Source organism: Fistularia commersonii, chromosome 22 (genome assembly GCF_037954325.1).
Source record: "Fistularia commersonii isolate RoL2024-O1a breed Wild chromosome 22, RoL_Fcom_v1.0, whole genome shotgun sequence".
Lineage (NCBI taxonomy): Eukaryota > Metazoa > Chordata > Actinopteri > Syngnathiformes > Fistulariidae > Fistularia > Fistularia commersonii.
This window is the reverse complement of record NC_141305.1, coordinates 357,501-382,500: the sequence shown is the minus strand read 5'-3', so window position 1 is coordinate 382,500 and position 25,000 is coordinate 357,501. Positions and strand designations below refer to the sequence as shown.

At 56.4% G+C, this 25,000-nt stretch overlaps 4 protein-coding genes across 4 annotated transcripts in view; 2 read left to right on the top strand and 2 right to left on the bottom strand.

Annotated features, from left to right (window-relative positions):
• The window catches only part of slc18a1 (solute carrier family 18 member A1), a 5,879-nt gene extending 1,223 nt beyond the window's left edge, over window positions 1–4,656 (top strand). The window contains exons 2-17 of the mRNA XM_086169347.1: window positions 73–171; window positions 981–1,141; window positions 1,281–1,405; window positions 1,510–1,568; window positions 1,693–1,776; window positions 2,001–2,093; window positions 2,212–2,301; window positions 2,436–2,479; window positions 2,606–2,666; window positions 2,777–2,872; window positions 2,952–3,030; window positions 3,298–3,349; window positions 3,534–3,597; window positions 3,782–3,901; window positions 3,991–4,124; window positions 4,222–4,656. Coding sequence (XP_086025473.1) covers window positions 75–171; window positions 981–1,141; window positions 1,281–1,405; window positions 1,510–1,568; window positions 1,693–1,776; window positions 2,001–2,093; window positions 2,212–2,301; window positions 2,436–2,479; window positions 2,606–2,666; window positions 2,777–2,872; window positions 2,952–3,030; window positions 3,298–3,349; window positions 3,534–3,597; window positions 3,782–3,901; window positions 3,991–4,124; window positions 4,222–4,332 — 1,470 coding nt within the window. The 5' untranslated portion in view covers window positions 73–74 and the 3' untranslated portion in view covers window positions 4,333–4,656. The remainder of the gene's footprint in view (window positions 1–72; window positions 172–980; window positions 1,142–1,280; window positions 1,406–1,509; window positions 1,569–1,692; window positions 1,777–2,000; window positions 2,094–2,211; window positions 2,302–2,435; window positions 2,480–2,605; window positions 2,667–2,776; window positions 2,873–2,951; window positions 3,031–3,297; window positions 3,350–3,533; window positions 3,598–3,781; window positions 3,902–3,990; window positions 4,125–4,221) is intronic.
• Window positions 4,657–5,324: 668 nt separating this feature from the next.
• Window positions 5,325–9,682, top strand: tti2 (TELO2 interacting protein 2). Its single transcript, XM_086169346.1, has 10 exons — window positions 5,325–5,473; window positions 6,440–7,004; window positions 7,146–7,324; window positions 7,406–7,463; window positions 7,531–7,659; window positions 7,764–7,856; window positions 7,970–8,157; window positions 8,228–8,371; window positions 8,514–8,673; window positions 8,791–9,682. Exons 1-10 carry the CDS (start codon window positions 5,448–5,450, stop codon window positions 8,875–8,877), a joined length of 1,629 nt encoding a protein of 542 aa, XP_086025472.1. The 5' UTR covers window positions 5,325–5,447; the 3' UTR covers window positions 8,878–9,682.
• LOC147221173 (uncharacterized) lies at window positions 8,955–16,650 on the bottom strand. Its single transcript, XM_086169194.1, has 25 exons — window positions 16,500–16,650; window positions 15,037–15,274; window positions 14,551–14,817; window positions 14,390–14,478; window positions 14,193–14,294; window positions 13,959–14,003; window positions 13,717–13,856; window positions 13,343–13,517; window positions 13,122–13,226; window positions 12,950–13,019; window positions 12,705–12,846; window positions 12,453–12,573; window positions 12,267–12,322; window positions 12,142–12,198; window positions 11,874–11,937; window positions 11,575–11,664; window positions 11,363–11,480; window positions 11,032–11,261; window positions 10,852–10,904; window positions 10,489–10,604; window positions 10,275–10,364; window positions 10,016–10,143; window positions 9,735–9,806; window positions 9,377–9,424; window positions 8,955–9,244 (listed from the first exon to the last, which is right to left on the bottom strand). The coding sequence occupies exons 3-25, from the start codon at window positions 14,660–14,662 to the stop codon at window positions 9,095–9,097; spliced, it is 2,373 nt and encodes a 790-aa protein (XP_086025320.1). The 5' UTR covers window positions 14,663–14,817; window positions 15,037–15,274; window positions 16,500–16,650; the 3' UTR covers window positions 8,955–9,094.
• A 1,531-nt stretch (window positions 16,651–18,181) lies between these two features.
• Window positions 18,182–25,000, bottom strand: part of c5 (complement component 5) — an 18,663-nt gene continuing 11,844 nt past the window's right edge. The window contains exons 20-42 of the mRNA XM_086169345.1: window positions 24,756–24,895; window positions 23,912–24,145; window positions 23,759–23,819; window positions 23,547–23,636; window positions 23,260–23,472; window positions 22,779–22,854; window positions 22,491–22,650; window positions 22,307–22,411; window positions 22,013–22,184; window positions 21,732–21,856; window positions 21,412–21,492; window positions 20,626–20,778; window positions 20,488–20,550; window positions 20,324–20,420; window positions 20,159–20,198; window positions 19,984–20,086; window positions 19,472–19,546; window positions 19,266–19,371; window positions 19,089–19,172; window positions 18,922–19,011; window positions 18,697–18,789; window positions 18,465–18,603; window positions 18,182–18,393 (exon numbers count right to left, since the gene is read on the bottom strand). Of these exons, the coding sequence (XP_086025471.1) occupies window positions 18,252–18,393; window positions 18,465–18,603; window positions 18,697–18,789; window positions 18,922–19,011; window positions 19,089–19,172; window positions 19,266–19,371; window positions 19,472–19,546; window positions 19,984–20,086; window positions 20,159–20,198; window positions 20,324–20,420; window positions 20,488–20,550; window positions 20,626–20,778; window positions 21,412–21,492; window positions 21,732–21,856; window positions 22,013–22,184; window positions 22,307–22,411; window positions 22,491–22,650; window positions 22,779–22,854; window positions 23,260–23,472; window positions 23,547–23,636; window positions 23,759–23,819; window positions 23,912–24,145; window positions 24,756–24,895 (2,642 nt within the window). The 3' untranslated portion in view covers window positions 18,182–18,251. The remainder of the gene's footprint in view (window positions 18,394–18,464; window positions 18,604–18,696; window positions 18,790–18,921; window positions 19,012–19,088; window positions 19,173–19,265; window positions 19,372–19,471; window positions 19,547–19,983; window positions 20,087–20,158; window positions 20,199–20,323; window positions 20,421–20,487; window positions 20,551–20,625; window positions 20,779–21,411; window positions 21,493–21,731; window positions 21,857–22,012; window positions 22,185–22,306; window positions 22,412–22,490; window positions 22,651–22,778; window positions 22,855–23,259; window positions 23,473–23,546; window positions 23,637–23,758; window positions 23,820–23,911; window positions 24,146–24,755; window positions 24,896–25,000) is intronic.

Here is a 25,000-nt window from a genome sequence, read left to right as displayed (position 1 = left end):
TGAATACACCTCATCTAATGGGCTTCAGTTAAATACTCTATGTGTGTGTGTGTGTGTGTGTGTGTGTCTCAGAAATGCTGTGGCTCCGTCAGAGTCGAGGTTCCCCCCGACTGGTCCTGGTAGTGGTTTGTGTTGCTTTGCTGCTCGACAACATGCTCCTGACTGTGGTTGGTGAGTACACACACACACACACACACACACACACACACACACACACACTCACTCATGAACTAACAGGCTGACTCAGAAGCCAGTTGGCTTGTGAACATGAGCTCTCGATCAATCGAGTTTGGGGCGACTTTCCCGTGTCAAATCAAGTCACTGGACGTCAACATGAGTCACCAAAAGCTAGTTTGGTGATTTGAGAAGATGAGGAGATCCTAGGATGTGGCTGAGGAGATCCCTGAGCGGGTGAGGAGGAGATGAATGCCCTGTAGGTCTGGCTGCAGGCAGGTGTCCCATGTTCTCCTCCCAGATGTTCTTGGAGGGATGTCTCATGTTCAGACAGTTCCTCTCCCACGGGGAGAAAAACAAACATACCCGCATCAGTTAAGCAGCAAAACATGGAAGGAGATGTTCAGAGGATGGAGCTCCTGATCAGCAGCAGATACATGATGGTTGATCTGGAGAAGAGATGGAAGCTCATCGAGGGTTAAAGAAAAGGTGCATCCAGGTTTGTGACGCAGCTGCAGAGCTGGAGGTCGGAGCTGTCAGAGTCACTTAGAGTCTGAGCTGCGGGGAGGTCACACACACACACACACACACACACACACACACACACACACACACACACACACACACACACACACACACGCAGCCTGTGACCTGGCTCTTTAAAGGTGGCCTTCTCCATCCTGACTTGTCTCCTTGTGTTTCTTCTTCTGTGCTGCTTCCATCCACAGGAGGAGCTCCTCCACCTCTGGCGTTCCTTCAGAGGTGGAGGAGCTCCTCCTGACGTTCAGTGTGTCCTACCTCCGCAGTGCCCATCATCCCCACCTTCTTGTACGCCATGGAGCACCCCTCCTCTGCCGCGCCCCCCCTCCGCCCGTCCCCGTCGGCCCCCCCAGAGGCCCCGCGGACCAACACCAGCTGGTCGTCCCCGACCCCCGAGGTGCCGCTCAACCAGACCGCCAACCACACGGTGAGATGGCGTCCTCCAGCGGCCACGCATCTTCTCCCGACGCTCTCCTGTCCTCCTCTGAATCTTCTCCTCTGAATCTTCTCCTCTGAATCTCCTCCTCTGAATCTCCTCCTCTGACTCTCCTCCTCTGTCCCCCCAGATGTCCTCCTGTCTTCAGGACAGCATCTTCCTGGAGGAGGAGAACGTTCGCGTGGGTCTACTGTTTGCATCCAAAGCTCTGGTCCAGCTCCTGGTCAACCCCTTTGTGGGCCCGCTGACCAACAGGTGGGAAGTGACATCACAGACCCCCCAACACACACACACACACACACACACACACACACATCACCACCACCTCCGCTGAGCAGGATCTCCGTCTCTGTCTGCAGGATCGGATACCACATCCCCATGTTTGCTGGCTTCATCATCATGTTTGTGTCCACCATCAGTAAGCCTCGCACACACACACACACACACACACACACACACACACACACATGGTCCGAGCAAAGTGTGTGTGTGTGTCTGTGTCAGTGTGTCTCACTGTGTATGTGTGTGTGTGTGTGTGTCAGTGTTTGCCTTCTCAGGAACCTACGCCCTGCTGTTCTTCGCTCGCTCTCTGCAGGGGATCGGCTCGTCCTTCTCGTCCGTGGCAGGTGAAACCACCACAGATCTCCTCACACACTCCTCACACACTCCTCACACACTCCTCACACACCTGGGGTTCTGCGGGGACGGACCTTCCAGGGGGACCCCGCAGAACCCTCTGAAGTCCTTCACAACAAGACCACACAGCAGCGCCACCTGCTGGTCACTGTCCTGGGTGATTTACAAGAGCCTGTAACAGTGTGTGTGTGTGTGTGTGTGTGTGTGTGTGCAGGTTTGGGTATGTTGGCAAGTGTGTACACAGATGATGAGGAGAGGGGCATCGCCATGGGCATCGCGTTGGGGGGCCTCGCCATGGGTGTCCTGAGTGAGCTTCACACTCACACACTCACACACACACACACACACACACCTGGGGCTGATTGTTATTAACATCAGATCACACAGTAGCATGAAACAGGTGTGTGTGTGTGTGTGTGTTCCAGTCGGGGCTCCGTTTGGCAGTGTGATGTATGACTTTGTGGGGAAGAGCGCCCCCTTCCTGATCCTGGCCTTCCTCGCCGTGTTCGATGGAGGTAAGAAGGGCTGCAGGTCCAGCAGGTCCAGCAGGTCCAGCAGGTCCAGCAGGGGGCGCTGTGATTGGACCGGCAGAGAGTTGAACCCATGACCAGCAGGTTCAATGAGCAATGTGTGTGTGTGTGTGTTTTAGTACTCCAGCTGTGCATCTTACAGCCTTCAAAGATCTCCCCTGGGGTGAGTTGTTGTTGCCATGGAGACCACCACCGTTCACATGATGCTGTAGTTGCTGTCCTGGGCTGAGGGTGCTGTGTGTGTGTGTGTGTGTGTGTGTGTGTGTGTGTGTGTGTGTGTGTGTTTCAGAGCGTGGAGGGCACGCCGCTGCTGACGCTGCTGAAGGATCCCTACATCCTGGTCAGTGCAGGTGAGAAGCTCCTCTGCAGCAAAGTGGAACACGGGTCCGCAGACAGGAAGCACTTCTTGTTTCCTGGCATCCCGCTGGCCAATCACAGCCCTCCGTGTGCCCGCCCGCAGGGTCCCTGTGCTTCGCCAACATGGGCGTCGCCATCCTGGAGCCGACCCTCCCCATCTGGATGATGCAGACCATGTGCTCGCCAAAGTGGCAGCTCGGTAAACTTCTCAGCTCCTCAGCTGCTCACTGCTCACTGCTCACTCCCACTGTGTGTGTGTGTGTGTGTGTGTGTTGCAGGGATGGCCTTCCTCCCTGCCAGCATCTCCTACCTGATCGGGACAAACCTCTTCGGGCTCCTCGCCAACAGGATGGGACGGTCAGTGTCTCTGGCTCCTGATTGGTGGGTCAGTGGTGGACAGTCACATGCTGGGTGGTCATGGGGGAAGCAGGAGACAGGGGGGGGTGGGTCACATGACAGGAAGCGGAGGAGGGGATTGGCTGCGGAGCCTCACCTGTCAGGTAATCCTGTGGATCACTGCAGCATCAGGATCAGGACACATCAAAGCTGGCGTCAACATCCCAGACCGGAGAACACACTTCCTGTGTGATCACTGACTGTGTGTGTGTGTGTGTGTGTGTCCAGGTGGCTGTGCTCCATGCTGGGGATGTTCATAGTGGGTGTCAGTCTGCTGTGTGTGAGTACACACACACACACACACACACAGACACACACACACACACCTGTCCTCTTAGACTTGATGTTGAACTTTGTAGAATTACTCCGGTCGTATTAAGCTGCTCACTGACATGGGTTCTGTGTGTGTGTGTGTGTGTGTGTGTGTGTGTGTGTGTGTGTGTGTGTGTGTGTGTGTGTGTCAGGTTCCTTTTGCCACCAGTATCTACGGTCTGATCGGACCAAATGGAGGTCTCGGCTTCGCCATCGGTGACTAGCAGCTCCTTAACACTCACCGAGTCACGCGTGACACCTTCTCCCGGCTCAGCTTGGGCGGTTGTCGTAGCAACGCAGCATGAACGGATTGTCCGCACATTTCATAGAGTGTGTCTGGTGGGACGTTCAGACGTTCTGCAGATCCTCGGACGGGTTCCAAACAGCCTCTGTGTTGCAGGGATGGTGGACTCCTCCATGATGGCCATCATGGGCTACCTGGTGGACATCCGTCACGCCTCGGTCTACGGCAGCGTCTACGCCATCGCCGACGTGGCGCTGTGTATGGGCTTCGCTATCGGTAACACACACACACACACACACTGAGGCCTTGTAGTCAAACGCGAACAGGAGCAGGAGGTGCTGACGGCGGCCCGCCTGCTGTTCCAGGCCCGTCCACAGGGGGCGCTCTGGTCCAGGCCGTGGGCTTCCCCTGCCTCATGGTCCTCATCGGGGTCATCAACATCCTGTACGCCCCGCTCTGCTTCCTGCTGCGCAACCCGGCCGTCCGCGAGGAGAAGATGGTACACGGCCGACACACACTCATTTGGAAACACACACAGGGTCTGTTTCCATGGTAATGTGTGTGTGTGTGTGTGTGTGTGTGTTGCTGTCCCGCAGGCCATCATTGAGCAGGAATGTTCGATGCACCGGAAGAACTACAACACACAGCGAGACAGCAGAGAGTTTCCTCTGAGTGATTACAGCGAGGAGGAGGAAACAGAGGAGTGACACACACACACACACACACACACACACACACACACACACACACACACACACACACACACACACTCCTTGTATTGTATGAAAATCTTTAAGACGATGCTCTGAAGCAGCTCGTGGTCCTTTAGGTCCTGCGAGCTGCTCTTCATCAGTGTTTCCCTTTGTCAACCTAAACACCAGACACCTCATCCGTCACACGTGAGAAAACCTACACGTTTATTTCCATGGCAACCAGACAACATGGCGCCGGAGCCCCCAAAGTTTACAGTGGGGCGCCGTCCATGATTCTGTTTTCATTCTGTCCCATCAATAAAGACCTCATGATGTGCTCCTGTCACCGCTCTGTGTGTGTGTGTGTGTGTGTGTGTGTGTGTGTGTGTGTGTGTGTGTGTGTGTGTGTGTTTCCCGGGCAGCAGGTTGAAGGGAGGTGTCAGCAGGGAGAAAAGTAAACAGGAAGTTGCTGAAAAGCTGTTGATTTGACGGCTGGTTGCGCCAAACACATGCTGTCTGTTTGGAAAATATTATTTTTGCCAGCGAACCACATGAAGATCTCAGCTGAGACAACCATCCCCCACCGTGTGTGTGTGTGTGTGTGTGTGTGTGTGTGTGTGTGTTAATTACATCCTCTGACAGCAGCTCCACAACAGTTCCTCCTGCTTCAAGAGAGGAAGAACATCAGTGTTGATGTGTGTGTGTGTGTGTGTGTATCCATACATGTGTGAGCCTCCCCGGTTCTTCAGACGAGCCCCGGTGTCTTTCACCTCTGACCTCTGACCTCCGACCCCTCCAGGAGGCGGGAACAAGACTGTTTTCGTGAAGATCCGTTCCTGCGGGCCGGCAGGTGGAGGTCTGAGCTCCGACCTCAGAACCGATCGATATTCGATTAGTTCCGCGGGTGTCGATCGGAGGCTCCGGCGGCCGGGGAGGAGCGACCGACGGGCGGAACCTTCGGCCGGGACGCGGGTTCCGCCCGGACGTTGTGCTCCCGGACACACCGTCCGTCCCTCCGCCCGCCGAGCGGTGAGTCCTGATCACACACGACTCGTCGATTCATCGATCGATCGATCGATCGGTTCCCGACGAGCCGACGGAACCAGAAAGACTCAGCATTGAAGAAAGATATGGACGAAGACAGAACATGTCGACGGTAAGATGTCATTATTGCGGCGAGTCACGAAAGTCGGTGTCGGTGCTCCGGTGTTCCGGGTGATTTGGGGTCTGACTGCGGATCCGGTGCCTGAGGTTTGGGGTGCCGGGAACTCTGGGCCGTTTTAACCCGGAACTGAGCGGGAACAGCGAGTTGTGTTGCAGGCGTGTGTGTTGCAGGCGTGTGTGTTGCAGGCTTGTGTGTTGCAGGCGTGTGTCGCAGGCGTGTGTGTCGCAGGCGTGTGTGTCCAACAACGCTACCTTACAGAGGGTTTCACTTCCACCGGAGGTAGAAGGTCAGGATCAGGAACAAAGAGCGGCTGCGCTTGAGTTCAACCTTGTGTCATAAATGAGTGTTCAGAAGTTTGCAGAAGTAAACTGCTGTTTGTATAAGAAGCGAGCGGCGTCTGACCGGACGCAGAGAAGGTGGCGTTGGGTCTGCGGGCTTGCAGGGAGCTGCTGCTCGGCTCAGAGGTCAAAGGTCGGAGAAGATCCCCCGGGCTGTTTCCATCCTGGAAGAGAGCGTTCTGGCGAGGACGGCTGGTCCGGAGCGACCGAGGCGCCTTCCTGTGGTGTCGGCTGGCGGAGAGGAACCGCTGGCGAAGGAGGCGAGGCGGTTGTGGAGGGATGAAGCGGCGTTCACCGAGGTCCTGTCTGGGCTCCGCCTCGTTCTTCTCACTCGGCTCCTGCATCTCCTTCTTCTGGACCTCCGAGCCCAGGAAGAAGATTCTTGTTTCCTCTGAAGCTCTGAAGTCCCAGGGTTTGTTCTTAGCAAACATGACGGGAATCCTCCTCTGACGGAGGAGAGCGGAGCAGCTCAGCAGAGCCGGTCCGAAACATTCGTCCAGCAGATCCTCAGTGTTCCAGCAGACACACGGAGCCGCCGGTCACTCATTTAAATAAATGCAAATTATCTCTCATTTCTCTTTTATCTTTCTTATTTCTCATCCCGTCATCCTGATCGCAGGCGACCCGGAAGCGACGACAGCGAGGCCTCGGGAAGCGTCCGACTCGGACGCGCGTCGTCGGCGATGGAGAAGCTGGATCTTTCGTCTTTACTCCGTGAGCTTCCGGAAGGGCGGCGCCCCCCGCCGGCTCCTCCAATCACAGAGCAGCTCGCCGACCTGCGGCGGCAGCTGATGGGCGGCCCGGCCGGCCCCCCGATCGGACGGCTGGAGCCGCTCTTCCGGACCGCGGACCCTCAGTGGCTGTTCTCGGCCGACGAGGAGCGGGAGGAGGGGTGGGCGGAGCTTACGGGGGCGTACGTCGAGCTCGTCGGCGCCCTGATTGGTCGGGCCGCACCGCCGCCGTGCGAGGAGGACGGCGGCCCGCCGACGGCCGAGCACTACGGGGACGTCCCGGCCAGAGCCGCCTCCGTCTGCCCCGCCCTGAGAGCGCTGGTGGTAGCGCTTGGAAGGTGGGAGGGAGGGGAAGGGGGCGGAGCCGGGGGCGGAGCCGGGGGCGGAGCCGGCGGCGGGCTGCTGATGGCGGTGGCGCCACACATCTGTGTGTTCACTGTGATGCACAGCCAGGTGAGAAGCATCCAGGAGCCTCAGGCAGCTCTTCAAGTATAGTCTGGATAACTGTGTGTGTGTGTGTGTGTGTGTGTGTGTGTGTGTGTGTGTGTGTGTGTGTGTGTGTGTGTGTGTGTGTGTGTGTGTGTGTGTGTGCAGGTGGGCCCCTGGTCGTCCCCCTCCTCCAAACAGGAGGCCGTGGAGCTGCAGGAGGAGCTGCTGAAGGCGGGCCGTTGGAGAGACCCGTCCCACCTGCTGATGGGGGGGTCGGGGGGTCGGGGGGGTCGGGGGGGGCTGCTGGACGGCGTCCTGGACGTCCTGCGGCCTCAGATGAGCAGGTGACGCCGCCAAGGTTCTCCCAGAGGTCAGAGGTCAGACCCGCTCCGCCGTGACCTCGCTAAAGATGGCGTGTGTTGCAGGGAAACGTTTCATCGCTGCGAAGCCGTCAAGCTGGTGTTCGTCTGGACGCTCCTGCAGGTCAGTCCGGGCTTTCGCCCCCGTCGCCATGACTACGGTGTCACACTCACGCCGCCGTCCGACGCAGGTGAGACGCCCCGCCCTCGGCGCCCGCCTGCCCCGCCTCCTGCCCCCCTCCCTCCTGCTCAACGACCACCACCGGCCTGAGAACATCACGCTGGGGGTTCAGTGTCTCCACCACATTCTGCAGCACACGGTCAGAACACACACACACACACACACACACACACACACACACACACACACATCCAAGTCATACACTCCTGATATTGGTGTGTGTGTGTGTGTGTGTGTGTGCAGCCTGCCGCAGAGCTCCGTCAGTTGAACAGGGCGGAGGTGGTCTACCAGGCCGTGTTCAGACACCTGTACACCACAGAGGCCGCCGTCGTCAAGGTAACGACATCCACACACACGAGACACGTCCAGATCTGTCCGTTATTAATCAGATAGTTATTGATCCGCCTAGTTTCTCTATCGTGACAATGTGTGTGTGTGTGTGTCTGCAGCCGGCCCTGTCCTGCCTGTTGGACCTCCTGCTGGTCCTGGAGCCCCCCCCCTCCGCCCCCTCCTCCTGCCGCAGGAAACCCGGTCGCCATGACGACGTGCTGCGCCTGGTCCTCACCCACATGGAGGCGGAGCAGCGGGTGAACCTGAGGCGCGTCTACGCCGCCGCCCTGCCGCCATACCTGGACAGGTGTGTGTATCTGTGTGGTCCTGCTGTGTGTGTGTGTGTGTGTGTGTTCAATCACACTGTGTGTGTGCAGGATGGGCGTGGCGGTGTGTCGACACCTCCGGCGGTTGGAGCGGGTGGTGCTGGGATACCTGGAGGTTCAGGACCCGCCAGAGGAGACCAGTCGTCTGAAGATCCTGGAAGCCCTGGAGACCGTCATCAGGGGGGCGTGGCCTCGGTCAGAGCGCACACACACACACACACACACACACACACACACACACAGTGTGGTTGGTTCTCACACCTTCATCTCAGGTGGGAGTATCTGATGTGATGTCCGATGGTAGTGCAGCTCCTCAGAAGCCGTGTTCCTCCTGCAGGATGAAGCCTCGGCTCCACCTTCTCCTGCGTCCTCTGCTGCGTCTGATGGTGGACGCGTCCTCAGACGCTCGGCTGCAGGACGCCGTCAGGCGGCGGCTGCTGCTTCGGGCCTCCACCTGCCTCCGCCTGCTGGACCACAGCTCACAGGGAGCGCTTCAGGTGTGTGTGTGTGTGTGTGTGTGTGTGTGTGTGTGTGTGGGGGCACGCCTGGAAACCACAGGTGTGTGTTCCCGTTGATGACGTCATCAGACGCTCACCCGTCCGTCCGTGTCTCAGCTGCTCCTCCAGCAGGTGGACTCCAGCTGCTGCAGCCCTGACCTGCTCGGTTGCCTAGCAACAATAACGGCGCCGGTGGAGACGTGAGGCGGGACGACGCTGGCGCCGGAGGCGGGGCTTAGGACTGTCAATCATTGTCATCCAGGACTTCAGTCACACAGTCAAGAGCAGAACTCCTCCAGCTTTATTACAAACATGTGGAGTCCAAAGGTCCACACACACAGTCTGATACACCTTGTGTGTGTGTGTGTGTGTGTGTGTGTGTGTGTGTGTGTGTGTGTGTGTGTGTGTGTGTGTGTGTGTGTTACACTGTGTTGACCCTGCTGTGTGCGTGTGTGAGCAGTGAGTCCAGAAGGTCCACTCTGTGCTTCAGTGCCAGTAGGGAGTTCTCTGCTGGAGGCCTCTGGTCCTTCAGAAGGTTCTCCTGGTTCCACAGCCTGCAGTGAAGACGGGCCTGGACACACAGGACACGCAGAACCGTGATCCTCAGACCTTCTGGTTCTGGTTCCAGACCAGAACAGAAATACTAGAACCAGGACCCATTCAGAAGCAGACAGGTTCTAGAAGGTCCTCACATTGGTCCCACCTTCAGGTGGTCCTCCTGCTGCCTGAGCTCCTCAGTCCACTCCTCCCCCTGCAACACACACACACACACACACACACACACACACACACACACACACACACACACACACACACCTGTCAGTCCCTGGTTCCTGTCCCATCATCCAATCCAACCAAGAGGCTCCAGGAGAAGATGAACCTCCTCTGGAGACTGGACCTCAGAGAAGTGAAGGCCTTCACAGGCACAGCTTGTATTTATTGATCAGTGATGGATTTTTCAAAATGATGCTTTTCCACAATAAAGTACACGGGTGATATTATTGATTCAGAACATCAGCTGGAACCAATAATCAATCAGCTGGTCAATGAGCTGCACTGACCTGCTGGCTGAACTCTGACCTCAGACCATCTGTGGACAGATAGAAGGAGCTGGAAGCATCGCTGCTCAGGTCCTACACACACACACACACACACACACACACATTTGACAGGAAGTGATGTTTGTGGGAAGTTTTTCCTGAACACTCCAGTCTGTGTGTGTGTGTGTGTGTGTGTGTGTGTGTGTGTGTGTGTGTGTGTGTGTGTGTGTGTGTGTGTGTGTGTGTGTGTGTGTGTGTGTGTGTGTGTGTGTGTGTGTGTGTGTGTGTGTATCCACCTGTACCTCCTGGTGTGGCCCCGCCCCCTCCTGCTCAAACCCCTCCCCTTCTGTCTGTAACTCCGCCTCTCTGTGTTTAAGCTCCGCCTCTTCACAAAGCCGCTGTTTGTTGTCTCGTTCCATTGGCTCCTCACCTGCAGAAAAACACAACTCCTGAGGACCGGGGAGGAGCCAGTGTGTGTGTGTGTGTGTGTGTGTGTGTGTGTGTGTGTGTGTGTGTGTGTGTGTGTGTGAGTGTGTGAGTGTGTGAGTGTGTGAGACTGACCGAGCTGGTGGATCTGCACCTCCTGGTCCAGACGTCTGCAGCTGCTGGTCTCCTCCCGCTGTGTGAGCGCTGACGGACGTCTGGAGGTCTCTGGAGGACAAAGGTCGTGATCTTGAGGATCAACTAGCTGAAAGTTAGGAACTTCAGGTGGGATGAGAGGAAGAGGAGTAATCAGATTACACCTCCACCGGCCTGTGTGTGTGCCAGGCCTCACCCCTCTGCTGGTCCTGAGCCGCCACCTCGTCTGCGCTCGCTTCCTGTTTCAGCAGCTGAGTTCGACTTAGCTCCGCCCTCTGGTTGCTAAGCTCCGCCTCCACGGCGGACAGACACCTGACAAGGAGTAATCACATCTGAACCTTAGCATTAGCTTAGCATTATCGCCTTCATCAGTGACCCAGTTGGCCCTGCGGTGGCCTCGTCCCACCGCCGATACACACTTCCTGCTACGGGATCAGAGGAACATTCATGGTCTTGGTCTGATCCTTGAGGAGCATTTTAGAACCAGGATGGGCTTCCTCAAACACACACACACTGTGTGTGTGTGTGTGTGTGTGTGTGTGTGTGTGTGTGTGTGTACCTGTCAGCGTGTCTCCGCCGGGCCTCCAGGTGTTTACATCTCTCCTGCAGCTTCTAAACAACAAGTACACTGTTAGAAGATCCAGCATGGCTCACACAGACGCAGCAGAAGGTCCAGCAGCTCTGGCCTGGGTGCTTCAGGTGGACCACAGGACCTTCAAGCCTTCCTGGTTCTACCAACCTTGAGTTCTGTTTCCTGTTGTCTTTTGTTCTGGAGATGCGCTTCCTTCTCTCTCCTGCTTGACTCTACTTCCTGCTCCAGCTCCTGCTTCTTCTGGTCCACTTCCTGTTTGATCTTCTCCAGCTCCTCCTGGCTCCTCTGAAGCCTCCAGCGTGCCTGGCTGTGTGTAACCTCTACCTTTTCCACGGCCTCCTGCTCCACCAGCAGCTGCTGAAGCAGATCTTTCAGCTCTGGAGACACAAAACAGTTTGTGACTTCAACCTCCAGGGTGTCAGTCGGCCATGTGTGTGTGTGTGTGTGTGTGTGTGTGTGTGTGTGTGTGTGTGTTCACCTGCTCTTTGTGTGATGATCTCGGACCTCACGGCGTTGAGCTTCTGCTCCTCGTTCTTCACAGCAGCAAGTGTGGACCTTCTCTGAGACAGCAGTTCCCGCTGCTGCTCCTCGAGCTCCTGCACACACATGTCAGTCACACATCTTCGACCGGTTGGACATCTAGGTGGTCCAGACAGTTGGTCTAGGTGGTCCAGACGGTGGAGGTCGGACCTGGACGGCCTCCCGCAGATGCTCCCGCTGCACCTCCTCCGCTCGGAGCTCCTGCATGGTCTCCAGCAGCCGCAGCTTCTGCTGGTCCACCTGCAGAAGGTCACACTTTACTGGCTTTGAGGAGCAAGAGGAAGATCTGCTCCTCCCATCAGTGGCTGCAGGCCACTAACAAGAAGTGATGCAACATGTGACAGGATGTGTTCTTCCCGTTGGTCTGGAAGCTACCGGAGGTTCTACCTCCATCTCCTCCCAGCACCTAAAGAACCTGGATCCTTTCAGAGAAGAACCGGAGGAATCACCTCAGCGTTGGTTCTGTCCAGACGGTCCTGAGCCTCCTGATGGGCCGACAGCACCGCAGAGAGCCTGCACACACACACACACACAGTCAAAACACACACACACAGAGTCAAAACATACATCACACACAGTCAAAACACACAAACACACAGAGTCATCAGACACACTCAGTCAAAACACACATCACACACAGTCAAAACACATCCCACAGACACACATCACACGCACACACACACACACACACGCGGTCAGCGTCATGCGGTGTGTCACCTGTGTGTCGCCGTCCGTACTGCGTGGTGGACCTCCTGCTTAGAGCTCCTCAGCTCTCTGGCAGCAGTGAACAGAGGAGAGGTGAGGTCCAGGCCCGGAGGTCAAAGGTCAAGCTGAGGACTTACCTGAGCTGCAGTGCGGCCTCCAGCCACCAGGGGGCGCTGGTCTGGGCGGAGGCAGCCTGGGGAGCAGAAGAAGAACTCCAGTCACGCCTGCATCCTACATCCAACCGGATGGGACTCCACACTGGTCAGGTGATCCTGCGTGTGTGTGTGTGTGTGTGTGTGTGTGTGTGTGTGGGTGCACGTCACCTGGTCCCTGGCGGTGTGTGTGTGTCTCTGCGCCTCCATGAGGAGTCTGTCGGCCTCCCGGAGCTCAGCCCGTCTCTTCTGCAGGGTTCTCTCCACACACTCCACCTCCTCACACACCATGCTGACACACACACACACACACACACACACATACACACACTTAAAACACTCACATGGTTTAAAACGTGTGTGTGTGTGTGTGTGTGTGACCAATGTTGTCTGAGTGTGTGTATGTGTGTGTGTGTGTGTTACCGATGTTGTCTGAGTGTGTGTCGAAGATGCTTGGTGGTGCCAGGAGGACCAGGAGGACCAGGAGGACCAGGAGGACCAGGACCAGGAGTCCCTGCCCTGGAGCTTCTTTCACTTCCTTCTCCGCTGTCCCTCCACTCTGCTCCTGAAGGAGATCACATAGAGATCACTGCCTGTCAAATGTGTGTGTGTGTGTGTATGTGTGTGTATGTGTGTGTGTGTGTGTGTGTGTGTCAGAGGCCAGTCACCTGCTCCTGAAGCAGGCCTGTGTTCGCCCCCTTCAGGAGAGCCGAGGTACTGCAGCCCCAGACCAGAGTCCTGAGGAGGAGGAGGTTTATCTTCACAGATGGATCACGGATACACACACACACACTCAGTGCGTTGTGTTTGTTTCTGTGTGTGTGTGAGAGTGTGTGTGACCTGCTGTGTGTGTGTTTGCAGCAGCTGGTTGAGGGTGGTGGAGGCGAGCCGGTGCTCCGTCGGCGGCTGCCGTTTCCCACGGTGTCTGCTGGTCAGTGAAGGCACCTGAGGACGGAGACGGCAGCCCTTCTGGTCAGGTGGGCGTCGGCCGGCGGCGCCGCTCACCGATTGGCCGCTTTCAGATGTTCTCCGTCGACCCGTCGCGACCAGCCGACACTCACGTCTGCGCTCTCGCCCCCAGATGTCCGCAGGTCCTCCCGGTCCCGGTTTACATGGGGTTCCCGCCGGAGGGCGCGGTCCCGGTCCAGGCTCCCCCGGGCCTGCGGCTGACCTCGGCGACCCCGGTCCAGATCCACCGGGTTCTGCTCCTTGCTCCGCCCCCTCCCGGTCCCGGGCCTGCAGGGCGACAGATCGGAGGTCAGGTCCTGGACCCGAGGTCTCCTGGACCTTCAGATCCACTCAGTTTCCCAGGATGCCACGGGGCGACCGGCAGCCCGGTTTCCATGGAAACAGTCGCGCACCAAGTCTCGGGACCTTCTCTCCATCCCGGTTCCCGGTGCCGGAACAAGGGGTTCTTGTGATGCAGTACTGGTACCTGAGCCGGTCTCCTCCGGTTCCATCCCGGTCCCCCGCTGAGCCCGAACCCTCCGGGGTGCTGGAGGAGGAGGCGGTCCTGGTCCGGTCCAGTCGGGCCCGAAGCTGGTCCACCGTCTGGCGGAGGGACCGTCTGTCCTCCTGCAGACCCAGTCCTGACTTTAACAGGAGGTCTTTAAGAGCATCACCGGACCAGAACTCCCTGGAGTCTGGAACCGTTCTGAGGGTCAAACTGAGGGTCACCTGACTCAGTCTTAGCTCCTCCCTCAGCTGCTGGAGCTCCGCCTCCTGCAGGCACAGTCAGACACGTGAGACACACACACACACACACACACGCACACACACACACACACACACACCCACACACACACACACACACACACGCACACACACACACACACACACCCACACACACACACACACACACTCACACACACACACACACAAACACACACACACACACACACACACACACACACACTGTCCATGCCTGCAGTGTCTCTGCCCGTCCAGCAGGCGGCGCCGCAGGCGTTGGTTCTCATCCTGCAGTGTTTGGACCTGCTGCTCAGCACGGCCAGCCTGGGGGGGCAGGAGGGGTGAGGAGGTGGGGGGGGGGGGGTGTTGGGGGGTGTCGGGGAGGCAGGAGGGGGATCGGGGGGGGCAACAGGCCCTACCTGCTCTCTGAGGCCCCTCAGGTAGTGGTGCAGGCCTGAGATGATTCCCTGGAGATCCCTCTGGAGATGCTGGTTGGCCCAGGTCTGCCCTGGGGGGGGGGGGGGGGTGACCTCCTTAAAGGCTCAGGTGAAGGGCTCTGATTGGACGGCCGGCTCCTCACCATCTGTCAGCTGCTGCTCCAGCTCTTTGATCTCCTGTGTCTCCATGGCGATGCGTGTCAGCAGGTCGTCCAGGCGACCCTCCAGCTCCAGATCACCGGCCGTCCCGTCCATCGCCGGCGTCGCCCGCAGGGCCGCGGCCAATCACAGCGCCGCCGGTAAAACCCCGCTCTCCTATTGGCTGTTGGGGGTCGCCGATGAGGAAGAAGCAGACTTCTTCTGGAGGACAAACAGGAAGTTCCCTCAAACACCTGATGAGCCGGAACATTCTGGGAAAGTCCGACATCAAGAACTCTGGGTGAAACAGTGACTCGATTGAACCATTCTGTCGATTCTTTTGATTAACGCTATTGATTCAATCAATCGATTAAAGGATTGCTCAATTGTTTCAATTCTTCTTCTTCTTTCGGCTTTTCCCATCAGGGCTCAATTGCTTCAATTGATCTAGTCAACTGATTCAGTTGATTGATTCCATTGCTGCTACTGACCGAGTGTATTGTTCTCCAGAAGATGCGTCCCTGTCCATGCGTGGAGCTTCCACCTGGACTGGTACGCCGGCCGATGTTGTGCGCCTGGAACAGAACGGGACGAATCGGAGGGCTTTCTTCCTTCTTGGTGGACAGGCGGGTCCTAGGGGGGTCCAGGGGGGTCCCGGCTCAGGGGCCCTCAGGGTCCGGGCCTCGCCCCCCCATCGCCTGTCCGTTCTGGTCTTCTCGGGAAGCGGATCTGGCAGGGCAGAGTCCGGAGAGCCTACTTAGATGAGCAATCCAAACGACCCGGAACGAGTCCTGGACTCGATCGAATGATCGATATTGACAAATTCAGTTGATTTGATTGATTCTTCAAACTCTACTGATTCAATTGATTTCATCAAACGATTCACTTTTATTCTGTGGATCCGTCTGATTCTGTTGGATGATTCAATTGGTTCTATTGATTTGATGGACTCTTGATTCTTCTGGTTGCACCGAATGAGTCCAATGGTTGCAGTGATTCTAACGCTTCTGCTGAGGAACCCCGCGGTCCTTCTCCGTCCATCTCTCCAGGCCTCCTGAGAAGCTGGAGCAGACCATGCAGACCATGCAGACCATGCAGACCATGCAGACCATGCAGACCATGCAGACCATGCAGCTGGACGTGAGTGCCCTGGGGTTAAACGAAAAAAATAAAAACATAGCAAATACATTTTTGTAAGACCAACTATATGTGTATATATATATTCATAAAGTTTTTCAAATGATGTAGAAAATACATCATTTTTTTAAATTCTATACATAAACTCAGCTTGACAGCCCCCCCACAGGTCGCAGGTCCTGTGGTTCTTCAGCGACGGTGAAGCACACTTCGCCTCCATTTATTACTTTTATAAAACATCTTCCAGGAGCTTCATCAGAAACAATTCCAGCCAGTAACGTGAGGACCGCTGGGCTTCCAGCCTCCCCAGGGAACAAATCAGTGCATTTCTAGAAAAAACATGAATTCTCATTCGTTGGTTCTTTCAGAGAAGAACCCGAGAACCTTTGGGTCGTTCATATGTCCAGACCTGGACAGCCTCCACCTCTTTTATTTCCCTCTCAAAAGCCCAAATAACCTCGAGTCCAGAAGGAAACTTGGATTTTCAAACTAAAAGAACATGCAGAAGGATGGAAAAAGAGGAAGAAACACCATGAAACCAGATTCACAGCCTCCCGTCCATCCAGATATCAGTCAATGGATGGAGAAGGAATCAGCGAGAAGCAGGCAGAGAGAAACATTTGCGAGCCAGTCGGAGAGAGTGTGCCGGAGTTAATGTCTAATTACTGTGTAATTGACAGGTAATTACATGTGTAATTACAGCTCGGTTACATTACATTGTTGCCCCGCTGGGACTTTTAGTGTGTTGAAGGAAATCCATGTTTCAAATGTCCGACCTCGAAGGTGAGGAGGAGGAGGAGGTCATGGGGCTACTCACAGCAGTGACAGGACCTCTGCACCTTCTTCTTCTCCTTCTTCTTCTTCTTCTTCTTCTTCTTCTTCTTCTTCTTCTTGTCGAGTCTCACACACATGGAACAGCTTCTGCTCTTCCTCCTCTTCCTCCCTCCGTCTGCCGCTCCCTTCCCACTTCCTGCTGCTCCGCTCTTTGAATGCACAGGAACCTCTGTCGGCCAATCACCGCCCTCCTCCTCATTGGCCAATCACCGCCCTCCTCCTCATTGACCAATCACCGCCCTCCTCCCTGTCGGTGAATCCCTGCTGTCCTCCCCGTCAGCCAATCACAGCCCTCCTCCCTGCTGGCCAAGCGCAGCCCACCCTGTGGATTGACAGGTCTGCCTGTCCAATAGAGAGGGGACGTGACCAGGACAGCTCCGCCCCCTTGAGGGTGGGGTGGGGGCTCTTAAAGGGACAGTAACACCCTTTGGATGGTTCTCAGGCCGTGGCTGAACCGGTTCTGAACCCCTCCTGAACCGGTCCTGGGATGGAGTCCGAGCCGGTCCCAGGCCGGTTCTGAACACCTCCTGAACCGGTCCTAGGATAGAGTCAGTCGGTCCCAGGCCGGTTCTGAACCGGTCCTAGGCCGGAGTCAGAGCCAGACTCCAGGCCGGTTCTGAACCCCTCCTAAACCGGTCCTGGGATGGAGCCCAAGTCAGTCCCAGGCTGATTCTGAACCGTTCCTAGGATGGAGTCAGTCAGTCCCAGGCCGATTCTGAACCCCTCCTGAACCGGTCCTAGACCGGGTCAAAGCAGAGGGTTGCTTCAGGAAGAGCAGCGCTGTAAATCTTACGTCAATACCGAATATGCAAATGGATCCAGTGGATGGTGGAGACCCGAGTTTACAAGCACCTCCATTGGTAAGTAGAACCCTCAGGGTCCAGTGGAAACTGGACCTGCTGGGATGGAAGAAGGGAGAGGAAGCAGAGAGAGAAGAGAAGGAAAGGCAAGAGGGTTGGATGTTGAGAGGATGACAGGAAAAGAGTTGGTGGACACGATGCGGAGAAGGACGGTGGAGATACTGAGTGTCCAGGAGACCTGGTGGAACGGTAGCAAGGCCAGAAGCTGAGGAGCAGGTCTGAAGATGTACTACCATGGTACTGACAGGAAGACAGGAGTTTGTTAGGAATGTTCTGGAGGTGAAAAGAATGTCAGACTTATGAGTCTGAAACTGGACGTCGAGATCATGGAGAGCGGAAGGAGAGAACTTGGTGTATCATCTGGAAGGAAAGTAGGGAAAGAGACTTGGTGGTGGAATGAAGAAGTGCAGGAGATGGAAAGGCCATTCAGCAGGTGAGGAGCAAAATAAAATAAAATAAAATTGAAAATGACAAATAGATCAAATAAAATCGAAAAAAGTAGGACTAAAGTAAAATATTGAAAAAAATCAATCAAATGAAAAGTGAGTGAATAAATGTATGATTGAATAAATGATAAATATCTAAAAAAAATGAAATAATCCAATCATAAAACAGAAAGCATAAATAATGAATCAATTAATGAAAAACAAAAGCAAAACACGATATAACAAAATAAATCACGGTGAAAACCAAAACAAAACAGAATTAAAGTAATATAATAAAATCAAATCAGCAAATAAATCAATGACAAAGGGGTGGATGAATGAATGAATGAATGAATGAATGAATGAATGAATGGATAAAGTTTGATAATAAACAGGTTTATTTTATTTAAAACACTCTGGGGGAGGCGGGAGGTCCTGGGGTTTTCCTGGTCACTGTGCAGGAGGGCAGCTGAAGAGCTGCAGCTCCAGAGCGAAGTCCTCCAGCTGGGACACGAACCGCGAGCACTCGGGGGTCCTGCAGCCGGAGGGCCAGTCCTCCACCACCGCCTCCGAGTCCAGGGGCAGCCGGTACCTGCGGGCGAGAGGGCGGCGCTCAGGGTCCGGACGCCGGACGGACGGACGGACGGACGGACGGACGCCCACCTGACGCCGCCGCCCAGGGTCACCTCCGAGCCGCTGGAGCCCAGCAGGAGGTACTGCTTGTTAACTTGGACGTCCACCAAGTTGCAGGTGGCCCGTTTGATCAGGGCCACCTCCGTCCCTGAACTCACTGCCTCAAACGCTGCGTGACACACACACACACACACACACACACATACAGGCTCTGAACAGGAAGTCGGCGAAAGTAGAAGCTACTTCCTGTACGCTGCTTTACCTTTGTCTGTGTTTTTCAGAACCTCAACCACAATGGCCGAGAAGGTCATGAAGTCTCCCTCCACAGAGAAAGATTTCACCTGCACCTTGTAAGCTGCAGCACACACACACACACACACACACACACACACACACACACACACACACACACACGCAGTGGTGAGTTCACTGTGCATGCACACCAGTGGAATGGCGTCCGGACCATCGGTGGTGCATTCGCTGTCACCGTATTTGATGTGTGGCTTGCAGGTCTCGGCGGTGCGTTCGGACGCCGTCAGGCTGGGGTCGACGTCTCCCCTGAAGGTGGCGCAGGCGGCTGGGCGGCAGGAGGCGACCAGAAGGTCAGGTGTGTGATGGGACGGGAAGCGGAGGCGACCAATCAGAGGAGTCTACCTGTCATGCACTGACACTGCTCGGCCACGCAGAGGCGCTGCAGCTTCTGCTCCTGGGACGAGAACTGCTTGGTGCACATGCTTCCTGGGGGGCGGGGGGGGGGGGGGGGAGACGCATCACTTCCTGTCCGAGGCCCCGCCTCCGGCTCACGCTGCCTCAACCCCGATTGGGCCTCACCTTTGTCCTGAGGTTCGTAAACGCTGAAAAGGGACTCGCTGGCTCCGCCCACCTGGAAGGTGGTCCGGATACGGAACCCCACGCACAGGAAGGACTCCGAGGGAACCTGGGGAGCACAGGAAGTTAGCAGGTGGCTACGTTTGCAGCAGTGTGTGTGTGTGTGTGTGTGTGTGTGTGTGTGTGTGTGTGTGTGTTGTGAAACTCACGGAGTCCATCTGGATGACCACGGTGTTCCCCTCCAGCTCGTAGTGGGAGATCAGCGGCTCCATCAGGTCCCGGAACTGCAACACAGTCCAGAAGACTCAGAACGGCCCGGATCATCTCCTGCTCCGTAAACTAGAAGCGTTATCAACATCTCAGCTAACAGAAGCTACTGCGGGCTAACATCTTGGCTAACAGAAGCTACTGCGGGCTAACATCTGGGCTAACAGAAGCTACTGCGGGCTAACATCTGGGCTAACAGAAGCTACTGCGGGCTAACATCTGGGCTAACAGAAGCTACTGCGGGCTAACATCTGGGCTAACAGAAGCTACTGCGGGCTAACATCTGGGCTACGACTAGCAACTGCAGACCAAAATGAGCTGAAACTGAAATAAAGCACATGCTAACAGGCTACTCGGTAAAGGTCTGGACGTTGAACTTTGAGCTGGTGAAAGGAGGAGCTTCCCTCCAGGTCGGATGGTTCTTCACGGCTCCCAGATCTCCAGGCTGCCTCACCTGCCGCAGGTCGTCCAGGTGAGCCTGCACTCCCGTGGGCAGCTGGATCTTCATGACGGTCAGGCCGGACTCGGTGAAGGCCTCGTTGGGCCGGGGTTTGTACCTGCAACGCAACAGCGGTCAGGCGGCGGCGGCGGCGCAGGAGCCCGGGAACCTTCTGCGCATCTTCTCTTACTTTGCGCAGGCGACCAGGTGAGGAGAGCGCATGCTGGGAGCTGGGGAGGAGATGACATCGCCGAGGGGGTGACGGACCCGGCGGCCAATCGGACGCCAAAGTCTGGGGTTTAGCGGTGAGGCGCTAAGCGCAAGCTAAAGATGCTGCGGCGGAGGGAGGACTCACCCTGGGAGGCGTCGGCGCCCACCAAGGAGATCATCAGGTGGAAGTTGCAGGTCTGGTCGGCGGTGTCGGAGGAGGTCTGGTAGAAGACGGTCCTCAGCTGCGGAGACATGAAGGAGAACTTGAGCGGGTGCCGGGACCTTCTGGACGCCGACGCCGCCACAGACCTTCACTTTGGACACGCCGGTCCCGTAGCCCGTGGACACCACCAGGTCGTCTGGCTTGGTCACCTGGAGGACGAGCGGGCAGAAGGTCCGTCAGGAGCTGCTGGAACCCGTCTGGCCGGCGAGGCCGGTGCCGCTCACCTGGATGGGCGTGGCCACCGGCCGGCTCTGGCTCAGCTGGACCCGCCCAAGATCTCCTCTCCTCTTGTAGCTGACGGTGATGACCTGGTCCAGGACGGCCTTGGGGACGGTCCTGCTGTACGCCGTCAGAGCCTCCAGGGTCACAACCGTATCCTGAGGAACATGCGGAGAACCTCAGACCGGGAACGGGGAACCGGAGAGGTCGGTTCCCCGTCCAGATCTCATCTTCCTCTTGATCCGGTCTGGTCTCCGTCCTGGTCTTCATCCTGACCTGGTCTTCACCAGCTCAACTGCAAATTCCTTTCTCTGTATGTTTGTGACATTTCTGATGCCTTCACAGGTCCGTCCTGGTCCTGGTCCTGGTCCTGGATCAGAGTGGCCTGGGATCTTTGTCCCCTCTGGTTCCCCCAGTAACCCCTGACCAGTTCGGGCCAAAATTTGCCCCCGGCGGCTCCTGGATCCACCAGCTGGACCTCATGATGTGGTCTTGACCCAGAATCCGTGAAGCTCAGGAGGGTCAGAACATACATGGACTGATGAGACCAGAGCTTTAGGTTCCAGCTCTGGACCAGCAGTCCTGTCCATCAGCAGGATGAACATCAGCAGGGCAGGTGTTTCCACCCACCAGGTCCAGTCGAGGCTCCTCACCTTCAACCAGATCTTCTCTGCGACATTCCAGATCTCCACCTCTCTTTCCCTTGGCTTTCACTTGATCTCCAGAACTTCTCCATCTCCGTCTGGAATGGTGGTGTGTGAGTGTGTGGTTGTGTGTGTGTGAGTGTGTACCTGCACGGAGTAGAACCCCTGGCCGTAGTGCTGGTCCTGGGTCAGCCAGGTCACAATGGGGTTGGCGTAGTCCACCCTTCCCTGCAACCATCACCAACAGCGATCAGTCACACGGATCCAAACATCTCCCATCTCATGGAGGCACCTCAGAACCCTCACGCTCCAGGGCTCCTCAGAGCCGCCAGGAGAACCGAGGAACCCGGAGAACATGGAGAACATGGAGAACCAGGAGAACCAGGAGAGCACAGAGAACCAGAACACGGGGAACACGGAGAACATGGAGAACATGGAGAACATGGAGAACATGGAGAACACAGCACCTTGAGCAGAGTCGTGAGCAGAACGTACGCCGTGGTCTCCACCGTCAGCCCGCTGGATTGGTCGGGTTTCAGCCAATCAGCTGTCACACCGGGCTCCTGCCAGTACCTCAGCTCGGCTGGGTGTCCTGCACACACACACACACACACACACACACACACACGTGCAAATGAATGTGCACACATGGACTCAAACACACACACACACACACACACACACATGCAAATAAATGTGCACACATGGACTCAAACACACACACACACACACACACACACACACACACCCTTCTGGCGGGCCAGGCCCTCCAGGCTGGTCATCAGGACGGAGGAGGCGGAGCCATGGGGTTCGTGCAGGGTCACAGCGAAGGCCGCCAGCGCACGTACGTACACGCTCTTCACGGCGGGTGCGTGTTTGGACAGGAAGGAGGCGGCGAGACTCATGCTGTCATCATGGAACTGATGGAGGACCAGAGGAGACCAGGATGGAGAGAAGGTTGGTGAGGAGGAGAGGAGGATGGAGAGAAGGTCGGTGAGGAGAGCAGGATGGACAGGAGGAGGCGTCGGGGGCGGAGCCTCACTCGCAGCTGCAGGATGGGGTCGGAGATGCTGGTGGCACCATGAAGAGCGATGAGAACGAAGGCCGTCAGGTAGACCTTCTGCTCCACGGCGTTCGTCCCCGGAGCCTGCGGCCAATCGGGAGGCGGCGTGAGACGGAGCGGCGAGGATGGAGGGAAGAGGACGAAGAAGAGGAGGAGGACTTGCCATGATGTGGTTGGGTCTGTAGGAGGAGCGGTCGCTGAAGGACCCGTCCTGCTGCTGGGCTTGGCGGATCAGCCAGGACACCGACTCGGAGAGGTCCTGGTGGTCCACCGAGAAGACCTGGTCCACCTGGGCCAGGGTCCGAACCACCGCCGCCGTCAGCCTGCAGGCACGCACGCAGGGCACGCTGCACCCACTCACACCGCCACCAGAGACACACTCCCTGTGTGTGTGTGTGTGTGTGTGTGTGTGTGTGTGTGTGTGTGTGTGTGTGTGTGTGTGAATTCTGACCAGGTGCTGGCTTCTCTCTTCCTCCACATGCTGTAGCTGAAGTCATCTCCTCTGAAGGAGCTGATACTGACCAGACCTGCACACACACACACACACACACACACACACACACACACACACACACACACCAGGTAAACTGAAGTTCGATGACTTATGATGAAACAGTGATGTTGAAACAAATCATCCATCCATCATTCAATCACTGGTTATATCCATTTATTGACTTTTGAAGATCCAGTGAAGGTCTGCTGATGAAGGTCTGCTGATGAAGGTCTGCTAATGAAGGTCTGCTGATGAAGGTCTGCTGATGAAGGTCTGCTGATGAAGGTCTGCTGATGAAGGTCTGCTAATGAAGGTCTGCTAATGAAGGTCTGCTAATGAAGGTCTGCTGATGAAGGCCTGCTGATGAAGGTCTGCTGATGAAGGTCTGCTGATGAAGACCCACCACCAATGAAGCCCCACTGATGAAGGTCAGTCTCACCCTCTTTGATCCGTCTCTTCACGTCATTGGACTTCTGCTGGATGTCTCCGCCCAGGACTCCCCAGCTCCTGGTCACCTCCATGTACAGGTAGACGTACACCAGCGGCAGGACGCCGCCGAGCTCCGCCTCCACGGAGCCGGCGGGCAGGTTGACCAGCTGACGGAGACCTTCGGGGTCCACCATGATGGAGATGACGTCTCCCAGGATCTCACCTGAGGCACAAAGACCCACATCAGTCTCCGCATTCTTCACGCCTGGACCTTCAGAGAAAGTCCAGCCCACCCACCGCTGATGGTCAGCACCCGCTCCACCGGCGTGTTGGGGACGGCGTTGGGTGGAGGAATGTTCTTCAGGTCCACCGTCATTTTCCTGGAACCTGCAGAAGAGAAGATCGTGGTCAGTGCAGGGTGGACCAGCCGCAGAAACACACACACACACACACACACACACACACACACACACACACACACACACACACACACACACACACACACACACCATAAAGGCCTTGGGGGTCCAGTCGCCCGCCAGAGTACAGGTCCTGTCGCACACCTTCAGGCTGAGAAGATAAAGGAGACAACCTCTCAGCGGTACAACTTCATGATCTGGACCTGGACCTGCAGGAGTCGGTTCTGAGCCGCTTGTCCATACCACCACCAGCAGCTTCTTCTCCAGCACGTCTGAATCTCCGCCGCGGGTCTTCAGGGTGAAGGTCAGGGTATGTTCTCCGGGCTCCAGGGCCATCAGGGTGAAGGTCACCGAGCCCACTCCTCCAGCAGACAGGGGGGTCCACCTGCAGGACGTGGAGTGAAGACCAGACCTTCTGGGGTCCGGCTGGGACTGCAGCAAACACAGCGACGAGCCCACCGACAGCGTGACACAGTACTGAGGAGGACAGGGAGAAGAAGATGGAGGAGAAGGACATGGAGGAGAAGAAGAGGAGTTGCTCCAACAAACCTCTGTTAGAATTCTACTGAAAATCAGTGCTAAAAACTCTTGGTGGCGCCTGGATTCAGTTTGGGTTCCTGAAGACCTTCCTGCTCTCCTGGGAGAGGTTCTTCAGTTTGTGTGATCTCAGCACTGACTTAGGACACACACACACACACACACACACACACTTGTGCCTTGCTTCTCACCTGGAGAGGTCAATGACCAATCCAGGAAACCTGTTGAACTGCAGACCTTGTGAGCTCATGGACTTCACATCAGCATCAGTTTCCTCCTCGGACTCCAGGAGGAACGTCTTTGAGGAGATATTTAGTGCAGCTGCCACCGTAAGTTGGCTGACCTGAAGGACCTGGAGGACCTGAAGGACCTGGAGGACCTGCAGGACCAAGAGGACCTGGAGCGTCCACAGGTATTGTTCTCCCAGCACCTCCTACACTCATTTTTGGTTTGGCCTCCAGGCAGATACTTTGAAGGAGTATCTTCCAGTTGTGCAAAGTGACTCCAAGAAACTCCGTCCGGAGCAGAAGAAGAAGAAGAAGCAGGTTACCATGATGCCCTCCAGCTGCTGGTTGTAGACGGAGCCCTTCAGCTCCAGCTGCTCTCCTCGGACCAACTGGTACGGCAGCGGGACGTTCAGGCTGAGCGGCAGGTTGACGGACACCTGGACGGGTTCGGCCACGCAGATACCTGGAGGACCAGGAGGAGGACCAGGAGGAGGAGGAGGAGGAGGAGGAGGAGGAGGAGGAGGAGGAGGAGGAGGAGGAGGAGGAGGAGGAGGAGGTATCTCCGCTC

Excerpts from the sequence above, each read along its gene's own strand:
- tti2 (XM_086169346.1), top strand. The coding sequence starts at position 5,448 with ATGGACGAAGACAGAACATGTCGACG. Across the intron at positions 7,464-7,530 it reads TCGTCTGGACGCTCCTGCAG|GTGAGACGCCCCGCCCTCGG; the intron begins GTCAGTCCGGGC and ends CGTCCGACGCAG. Across the intron at positions 8,372-8,513 it reads ATCAGGGGGGCGTGGCCTCG|GATGAAGCCTCGGCTCCACC; the intron begins GTCAGAGCGCAC and ends TTCCTCCTGCAG.
- LOC147221173 (XM_086169194.1), bottom strand. The coding sequence starts at position 14,662 with ATGGACGGGACGGCCGGTGATCTGGAGCTGGAGGGTCGCCTGGACGAC. Across the intron at positions 13,518-13,716 it reads ACCGGAGGAGACCGGCTCAG|GCCCGGGACCGGGAGGGGGC; the intron begins GTACCAGTACTG and ends GTCGCCCTGCAG. Across the intron at positions 12,574-12,704 it reads CACACACTCAGACAACATCG|CATGGTGTGTGAGGAGGTGG; the intron begins GTAACACACACA and ends TGTGTGTGTCAG.